We start from the raw sequence: 9,942 nt of genomic DNA, 5'->3' as shown, positions 1-9,942 counted from the left end.
AGTGCTTCTTTTGAAATGCATCACACTACACTCCCCACCATGGGAGAGGGCTGAGATCCTGTGACTCAGTGCGTCATATGGAAATAAAACCAAATGGTATGTGCTTCCTATGTGGTCGCAAGGGACATGAAGAGCCTAAGTGGACAGTCTTGTTTCTGATTATTGGTCCGAAGCTGGCTATTGAAGTATATGAGGGTAAATCTGGGTGAAAATGAGGGTAAAAAGAATATCTATCTATCTATCTATCTATCTATCTATCTATCTATCAACAGTGCTATTTTCAGATATTGAGTCAAGATATGTGTTTTGACACTTCTTGAGGCCACTTATTTTATTTGAACAATAGAAAGCAATTTTGTGAACTTTTCATTCATTGATTAAGAAAAAAAGAGCAGCACAAGTGACTATGGTGAATAATTTCATTCAACACTGTCAGCCATCTGGAATATGAAATTTGATAGAACAACTAGAATCAACGAACATGTTTAACAAATGGAAGATTTCAAAAGAATGTCCATTATATCCAACATGTGGCTTCTGGTTTGCTGAAGTAAACTCCTGGAGTATCTGAACAAAATCAACTGAACATTCAATGATGGAATGTAATGGACAAGCACTGTTCAGATTCATACAAAGCATAACTTAAAGAATCATTTAAATGCTTGGCTATTGTATTTACATTACCAAGTCAACAAAGGATCTTTCTGTATGTTGATCTTTAGTTTTGTTTGTTTGCTGTTTGAATAAATGTTTGAAAAGTTATAAGCAAATGGGGATAAAAGAACCACATGCGTTTTGGACCACACTGGCTTGCACGTCAACAGCATAAGGGCTACAAATGTCTGAACTGATGTGTAATATGCATCCATCAGGCCAGCTTTGAGATGCAAACAGCCATTATCAGCTATTGAAATACATTGAAGAATTGCAAAGTACAGGAATGAAGGCCTCTTCTCATGCATGAACGTTCAATTGGGAGTTTTGAAACATGAAAATAAGCAATAAAAAAACAATAAGTTAAAAAAAAGTCTTGTATTTCCGTAACAGAATCAGTTGTTCTCAGATCCTTCACATGAGATGTTTATTCAGCATGTAAGATTGTTCTTTTCCATGGTAATTTATAAACAGAAGAGCACATTCCCATGTGCACCATTATCTAATCCAGAATCATGTCTCAACAAAGAAGGAGTTTTTCTGAATTAGACAGCACTTCAGCCATTCTAGCATCCAGTTTTATGGCTAAACCAACTGTAGCAAGCAGCTGAGTGTCTGAGAGGCATCAAAATGCTGATGTCCATGGCTTGTTGTCCATTCTCTGTCAAACTTTGTAGTAAATGTTTGCTGGATTTTGTGGTGGCATTTCTTGGACGATGTAGACAGGGTGCCCGTAGTCTCCACTGACCTTTTCATAGTGCGGGCAGTACATGCTTCCTGAGGTCCGCAGTGGAAAGATGATGTCACTCGGCTCCGAGCTGTTATTGTTGCTGCCTCCACTGGCAGCACTTCCGCGTTTGGGCAGCGTGTTTAATGGCAGTTGGGCGGAGCACTGCGCTGAGTGTTTCTGATGGCGACGATTCAGCAGTGCTACCAGAGCAATGATGATGATGATGAAGATGACTGCACCGGATGCAATACCAGCAAAAAGGGCTACTTCGGATCCAGTAGATCCTACAGTCTCTCCGCTCTCGCCTCCGGCCTCACCATTCTGCATAGGGTCTGGGGAACGAGAAAAGAATAGGGAGTTTATGACCCGTTTTTTATTCTCTGTTGGACTAAAACATGATGTCAAAGTAAAATATCCAGCTCTTTAAGTGTAAATCATTGAAAGTCATGAAAACAAGAATATGCAAGTCCAAAAATGTTACTTTTACTTGAAATATATATTACATAATATACCTAATATATATTATTTATTATCCCCAAAAATCTGTCATCTATTCTAATACAAAAAAAGGTTTCAAACTGGACAGACACGTTACTTTTTACATTGTAACATTAATCCTCATTATTTATATTTATTTATATTCTATTGTAATAATTTATTAATTATCATTATTGCAATTTATGCTCCAATATCGTATATTATAATGTTTAATAATTCAATAATAATGAATTTAATTATCATTTTATTATTTATGACATTTAGTGACATATACCCAGTGCTTACCAACTCTGCTGACAATATCTTTTTCAGTGCTGAAGGTGTTTTGGTCCTTATTATCAGGGTATTTTGGAGGATATCGTGTTGGATGATTTTTTGCTGAGAATGAGTCAGTAGGACCTACAAACACAACAGAGAAGTAAATATTAACAGGCCGCAACTAAAATTACCAGTGGAGCAAAGCAGCACAAAATGTTCAGCGAACTGAAAAACTGATCTAAAGATAATACCGGACCACCCTTACATCTTTTTGGCTTCTGGGTGTTATGCCCCAGGTTTTGAGAGAGAATTTAATGAATTGGCGTAAAGCTGCAAGTATCTCCCCACAAGCCCAAAGAAGGGACAGCTGGCATAGCCACAGGAAACAAACTCACATGATATTTCAATTACACGCTGAGGCACACTAGCGTGGACACCCACTACAAGACCAGTGTCATGAAAGACTGTTATGGAAGCAGTGATCTTCATCGGTGCAGCTGTAGGAATGGGTGCTACTCACTCTGTCCAAATTTCAGGATCAGCTTCATGGACTTGGTCTTGCAAACACCACCATCATGGTTGTCCAGACCTTCAAAAGTGCTGTTAGATGTGGCTGAAAGAGGGAAGAATAAAAAATTAAATAGGTATTGTTATAATTTTGTTCACAAAAAAAAAAAGAAAAAAAACCTCACAAAACCAGTCAAGAACATTGATAATATTTTTCTTATTGAAAATAAAGTAGAAATTAAATAAATTTTTCCATTATGACTTTCATGGCAATTAAGCATATTTCCTTCTGTTTTCATTAGAATAATAATGCAAAATCTTCTTTTCATTTCTAGAATGTGACAATTATTATAAAAAATTATTATAAGAATTTTAAAGCTATTTACACATTATTCACTGCTTTAGTAATACAGCAAATACAGTTTATTTGGCATGGGGGTAAGTGATTAATAACAAAATTTAAATTTTGGGGTGGAGTATCCCTTTAAATGGAAAAAAAAATTATGAAATGAATGTCAAAGCAATATTAAATAAAAATAGGAACATTTAATTTAGGTTTTATAATGCAACATAAATTATTCCCCCCTCCCCAACATGTAGTAGTCTACATTTGTTATGTTAAATATTTAAAGCCCATCATCCGTCTTAAACCTTCTACATGCCACCTAATTATTTTTTACTCTCGAGGCCCATTTCTCTTCCAGTCCTGTGAATGTATTTGGCCCATATAAGGTTTAGCAGCACTAAGTGAGCTAGATTATGACCCGGTCAACTTTCCGCATGCATCCTCACAGGTGCTTTAAAACCTTTCAAGTGTTCCTTGCGGACATTTGAATCATGTGTTCATCGTTCACTGTGCACGTGTATGCAGAAGGTGAAGGTTCAGCTGCTCTCACAATGCGAAAATCAAGAGTTTTGCAGCATGCCAAAGCATCTTAAAAGCTTACGTTTGTTTGCCAGTAAATCCTTACGAGATGTGCACACGTGCGCTTGTGCACGCTAATTGAGAAAACCCTCATACTGTGAGTAATAACACCAGTGTAATCACACAGGTTTGAACTTTACAGAAACTACGCATATTACCAAAGCCTTTTTACATCATTATCATAGAATATCAAGTATTTGTTCTGGCCGTCAATCCATGGCTTGTGGAGAGGCTTGGTCGAACGATTTAAACGCCATTGTGCCTGCACTCCCATGTTGTGTCCTCTGATAGCGTAGCTAAAGAATTCCATTGGGCCATAATCTCTCTTTCACTGCAAGGATTAAGACCAATCCCACACGAACAAATGGACTTCCCCTCCAAACTGCTTAGGGCACAGAAAGAACTGAGTGACCAGCGAGTGAAAGGGCAAGAGAATGGGGGGTGGGCAGAGAAAGCCAACTAAAGACCCAACGAGAGAAAAACAGAGGGGGAGAAAGAGAGAGAGAGAGAGCTTTTACCCAACATGTACCATTTCCCAACAACCGTTCCCACATTCATCTGCAGCGGCTGCTCTAGATGTGACCCGACTCTTCGGCTTGAATGAAGCCCGCTCATTCCTAACCACAACAAACACATTCAGCGCCTCGGGCCAGCGCAGCTCAGCCAGTCACGAAGCCAGAGATCGAGCAACAAAGTGGAGTAGGAAAATTGAAGTTGCGCACATACAATAAAACAAGTGTGTCCAAGCAGATGTTATGTTTTCAGTAGGATAATTTGAGATTTTTGAAGACATTAGGAGATCTAACTATCCTAGCTATCATATTTTAACCACATGTCCATGTAGAAACATACTATCTGTCAGTATGTCTAGAAGAAATGCTAAGTATTTGTTGGGAAGTGCAGCAGGACATGATGATGTCTTATACTGACTGCACATATATTTAATGGCTGCTCATAAATTTGAATGATATACATTGTGTCACAAACATATAAACGCAATTAAATGCAACTATTTTTTAAATATACTATCACTCTTCCTTCTCCTTTGCTCCAGTTAAATTTACACAGTGAGACGTGGCCACATAAAATACTATTTATGCTTTATGAACAAATGCCTATTTAACAATTACTTTAGATGTTTCCACATGAAGTACATCTATTTTTCTTAACTTGCTGTAAAAGCCATTGTTATAAAACTTGAATGTCTCTACAGAAAGTGAAAATTGATTGGAAAATAATAGTATCTAGTACGTTGTTCTTGAGCATGCACATACACTATCCCATTCAAAAGTCTAGAGTAGTACATTTTTTTGCGATTTTTAAATGATATACTTTTTTATGAATTTTCAGCATCATTACTCCAGTCTTCAGTGTTACATGATCCTTCAGAAACCATTCTAATATGGTGAAGAAACATTTCTTATTTTTATCAATGTAGAAAACTGAAAAAATGTGTGTATACTGTGATTGTGAAATTGTGAAATCCATATTAATAGCATTTATTTGAAACAGAATTCTTGTGAAACATAATTTTAATTTATAATAATTATTATTTTAAGTCTATAAATCAATCAATAAATGCATCCTTGCTGAATAAAACATTTTTGAACCAAATTAAATCAATTAAATCAACAAAAAAATCGTTCCAACATGCCTAAAAAAGGTTCTCTTCCTCTCATTCTGTCAGCTCTCACACAGATCAAAGTTACATTTACATGTTCTGACATTTGCATGCACACAAGGTGCACACACACACACACAAGTCTCTTTAGAATCAGTTAGGTCAGATATCCGTGTCCCTCGGACTGCAGGCCAAGCTGCCTTGAAAAATCACATCAAACTGATCCGTCTCATACTAGCAAAGGATTGAGGGATTTGGAGCGTGTAAATCTCAAATCACGTAAATGCCCATTAAGGAATGTGCAAACCGAAAAGGGGCTGAGATCAGCACATGTTAAACTGAATGATTACCCCTTTTTTTCAAAGAGGTCGAGATGATACTAATGACATCCATATAAAGGGCCATCAACAAGTCTTCCTTCCCAGAGAACACTGAAGACTTGAGACGTCTCCTTCCCCGTAGGGAAAGAAGACAAAAATAGGCCTGGGAAAAACTATACATTAAAAAAAAAAAATTAAATTAAGTGTGCTAGCTAAACATTATAATTAATGAACATAAATGTATTTATGTTTATAACAAAGACATCTTGTGTGGTAAAGCCAATGGATTTAACATATTTCCGTTTACTATAAACTTGATTTGTTAACTATTTTTGGAGCGCCACGCTAGTCAGTAACCTTCCCAGACAAAAACAAGGAAAAGATATCTTGGGAGACAATGCCGGAGGCTGAAATTCCCACGGGTGGGATCAGTTCTGCATTTGGCTCCTTCTACACAGTGTTACAGCTGGCAACAAAGGTGAAAAATGATCATGAATCAGCACCCGAAGTAAATTCTTGAGTAAGAATGGCAATAAACTTACAGATGATGTGATAGTCCTTCCCTTTGAAGAACTCCAGGCCCCACAGGTTGGGGCTGAACTCTTGAAACTTGAAGGTAAACTTCACGTCCTGGTCCGGCTTGTCACAGTTGAGCAGTAACATGTCGCCCTTAGTTACTCGACAGGTCTCATGTTGTTCTTTGGGAACAAGATAGACCCGGAAGTATTCAATGTTCGTCTGCTCAGTAGAGCCTGGCTTGATTCTTGGACACACAATGTCCATTTTGTCTCCGATCTGAGGGTATAGTACTACACCCTTTCCAGGGACAAACCTGTAAGGAACAAGGTGATGTTAAATACAAAGTTACAGAAAAAATAAATAAACCAAAAATACTGATTAGCATGCATAATAATCAATGGATTCTCCATGGTTTATTAATTAGGCATTTATTTAAAATGTATCATGTTTGGATGTCTTATAAATTTATCCTCTAAGCAAAACTATGAAATATCTGCATTTCATGGTTAACCAACTGGTAATTGGGTTTATTAATATTTTTTAAGGATCAGTTCTGCTAGATGGAGATAGTTCACCCAAAAACAAAATGGTATTTTGAAATAAGTTTTACATGTTTTACAACAGTGGGGTCCAAACAATGACTTTCACTTTTTCTTTTTTCTTTTTAATATCTTTGATCCATGGCCGCCACCCTCCATTTGTTGTAAAACAAGCATCCGACTTAAATGGATTGAGACAATCAATTTATTTTGGCTATTTTTCAGAGTTCTGTCTTGAAGCAGAATGCAAATGGATCTAAAGCATTTGGGACCTTGGCTTACTTACACATTTTTTGACTTATGTCTACAACTTTGGAGTCTTCCTGATTTCTTTTCCTGTTACATACTTCTCTACCCAGTAATGCATTTGCACAATTAACAATCGTTCGCTCCTGACTGTTTGCTGGCAGTCCTTTCGCTGCCCTCTGTGTTTTTTACAACCTCACTATAGTGCTTATTACAATGTTCAGTTGTTGGGTTTTTATATTGACCTTTCAATTATTAGCAGATTCTAAGATTAAGCTGATTTCTCACTAAACACATAAAATTCCATTGCAAACAGGCCATTGTGTGCACTGGATTTGTCCTTTTTATTCTAAATCTGCCATGACTAAATTAGACATGGTCTCATTCTCTCCTGTGCTTCCCTAAACACCATAAGGCAGAAGAAAAGAGTCACTTTCTAAGACTATCTTCCATCCTCATAAAGTCATTAAGAGCTTGAAAGAAAGGGACCCTCGAGGTTCCGCTGGGGGTCCTGAGAAGACAGGAAGCTTTAGTGCCCCTCCTCCGCCCCCTGCAGTACCAACTTCTGTGTGGCTCAAACCGGGATGGGGGTTGAACTGTGCCTTCATCCCAGCGCACCTTTTGTCTCCAAAGTTCTGTGACAAAGATGACCCACTGAGCTACTGGAACTCATGAAAACCGATTACAACCTGCAGCAAAGCTCGACTACACCACAGCTTAGCATCTTAAAAGAACGTTATCCTGCATCTAAACAAAACTGATCTATTTGAATACAGGTTCACCACTGTGAAGAAACAGCTACCAGGGCAACCAGCTTCACTTGAGTGGCCCGATTGTAGAGCAAATTGTGAAATCTAAGTGAAAATGCTTGACGTATTCACAAATATTACAGTAAATAACATCCAAACACTTTTTTTTTTGTTTTTATGCAAGTTGACTAATGGCAAGACCACCCTATGGCAGGAAGAGAGTGTGTACTACTTTGGCAGCTGAGAAAACACCAGGTTGGGTGTTTCAGTCTCGGAATGTATTACCCTTGTTAATTGCATTTCCCTTTCTTTAAGCATGAAACTATTTGTCCCGATGCAGAAAGATGTGGTGAGGAACAGATGCATAATTGTCATAAGACCTTGGAGATGCACTTCACAGTGGAAAAAATTAGCTCAGGCAACAGATCTCTCTATGGCAGTCAGAGAGGCTGTAATCCACTCTTCAATTTAACATTTTTCATCTTATAATCAGTCCTAAATTTAGGCTGTGGCTCAGCACTCTTACACAATATTAACCATGATGTAAGGGCTCCACAAGTTTGATTGCTCTACGTGTAGATTTATTCTGCAGCTTTTCCTCTGGAAATACAAGGGTACATTGATTTTGCAAGACTAGTCAACCTTATAATTTCTACAAATATAGAAACCTTATAATTTCTATTGTATGTATTATATATATATATATATATATATATATATATATATATATATATATATATATATATATATATATATATATATATAATCCTTTACAAATAGTGGGAATGTCTATAAGGTGGAAGTTTGTTTTTGAAAAAGTTTATACTCTGTTTATATTCTCCAAATGAAAGTACATGCATCTCAATGTTGTTGCCAATAAAGCATCATTGTAACTAAAACCCTGCAGTCTGAAAAAGAGGGTGATCCTCCTGCAAAGTGCCATGGATTACTAATTTTTAGTGAACTGTATTGTGTTTAAATGACTATGACAGGGTACTAAAAATCAATAGAGAAATCAGCAAATTAAAGCTAAAAGAAAGTGAAATTGCAGATACACACAAAAAAAATTCTTCAATGCTACTTTACTACACGTTTAGAACCCTCAAGTACCTTTTTTGTGGCTCAAGGTGTAGTGGTACTTTGGAAATAAGAAAAATTATGTTACATTATAGGATCTCTGCATATTGTTTTATTTCAAGTGCTAATACATATTTTTGCCTTTGATTTATATAAATATCAACTTAACGATTGGTAACTATCTGTTAAGTATTATAACTTATTTATGAGTTATATAACTTGTTTCTTATTCAACAACAGTGTGTATTCCAGTTTTTACTAGTTTACTAGTAAATTTCTGAACGATAATTAAGCCATTATAACTAGTCATTGCATAGGACAAGAAATAACTAGTGCAACACTATAGTGTCAGAAAAGGCTATTAGTAAGGTAGGCTACATCTGGTGCAATAACTAACAGTTACTGTGAACCACAGATCACCATTTAATTGCAAAACATTTGCAATTTATTTATTTTTTTCAGTTGCAAGGTAACAGTTAAGTGTCACTATTGAGAGTAAATTAATATTAAAGTATGCCATTCAATTAATTACAAGTGACTGATTTAATTGGAATAAATATTCACTAGACTATATAGAGATTAGGTTACTTAGGCTAATAATAATAATAATAAAAAAACAACAATAATAAAATAGATATAGACAGAATAAATAGAATAATACATGTTAAAGCTGCTTGCCATACAACGGTTTTTTTTTTTTTTTTTTTGGATCTATCTGGAGTCTTTTTTTAATGTAGTCTAGGCTACTTACTTGGTGTTCGAAGTATTCCAATATATTGATTCTAAAACTGCTGATCGAGTCAGTTTTACTCGACAAGCAACCACAAAAATACAAAATATATAACTCCACACAGTTGTATCCATTGCGATTCAAAAACAATTCACCAGTTCAGATTTGATCATAACAACAGGCACTAATACGAAAGGGATCCGATGGTGTTGGTCGCTCTCATCTGCTGGAAACGCGTTTGTATCTCGAAACGATTAAAAAATAACTATTTGCTAAGACTTCCCAAAATAACTGCTTCTTTAAAACTGGCACTCTACAGGGCAAATAAAAAAAAAACTCGTGTGATAATCCATCAGGTTCTTTAGATATTAAAATGTCTTAATATGCATCCTTTGGGAAACAGCGCCCATGAACATTCTTCTGAATGCAGAGAAAACGGTTCCGTGGAATGGCAGCAGAGCTCTGAAATTCGGATACTGAGGTCTAATCTAAAGGCAGTATCAGTGCTTCTCCTGTTCTTCGTCTTTGCATTCAATTCTGCCAGTCTTGGAGTGCCCTCAAGACGTGCT

General features: G+C 36.5%; 1 protein-coding gene across 1 annotated transcript; it reads right to left on the bottom strand.

Moving 5' to 3' along the window:
• Positions 1-291: 291 nt before the first annotated feature.
• On the bottom strand, positions 292-9,942 carry LOC132142360 (ephrin-B2a-like). Its single transcript, XM_059552165.1, has 5 exons — positions 9,395-9,942; positions 6,056-6,345; positions 2,661-2,753; positions 2,168-2,281; positions 292-1,716 (listed from the first exon to the last, which is right to left on the bottom strand). The coding sequence occupies exons 1-5, from the start codon at positions 9,505-9,507 to the stop codon at positions 1,319-1,321; spliced, it is 1,008 nt and encodes a 335-aa protein (XP_059408148.1). The 5' UTR covers positions 9,508-9,942; the 3' UTR covers positions 292-1,318.

Source organism: Carassius carassius, chromosome 6 (assembly GCF_963082965.1).
Source record: "Carassius carassius chromosome 6, fCarCar2.1, whole genome shotgun sequence".
NCBI lineage: Eukaryota > Metazoa > Chordata > Actinopteri > Cypriniformes > Cyprinidae > Carassius > Carassius carassius.
This window is presented reverse-complemented; position numbering and strand designations above follow the sequence as displayed.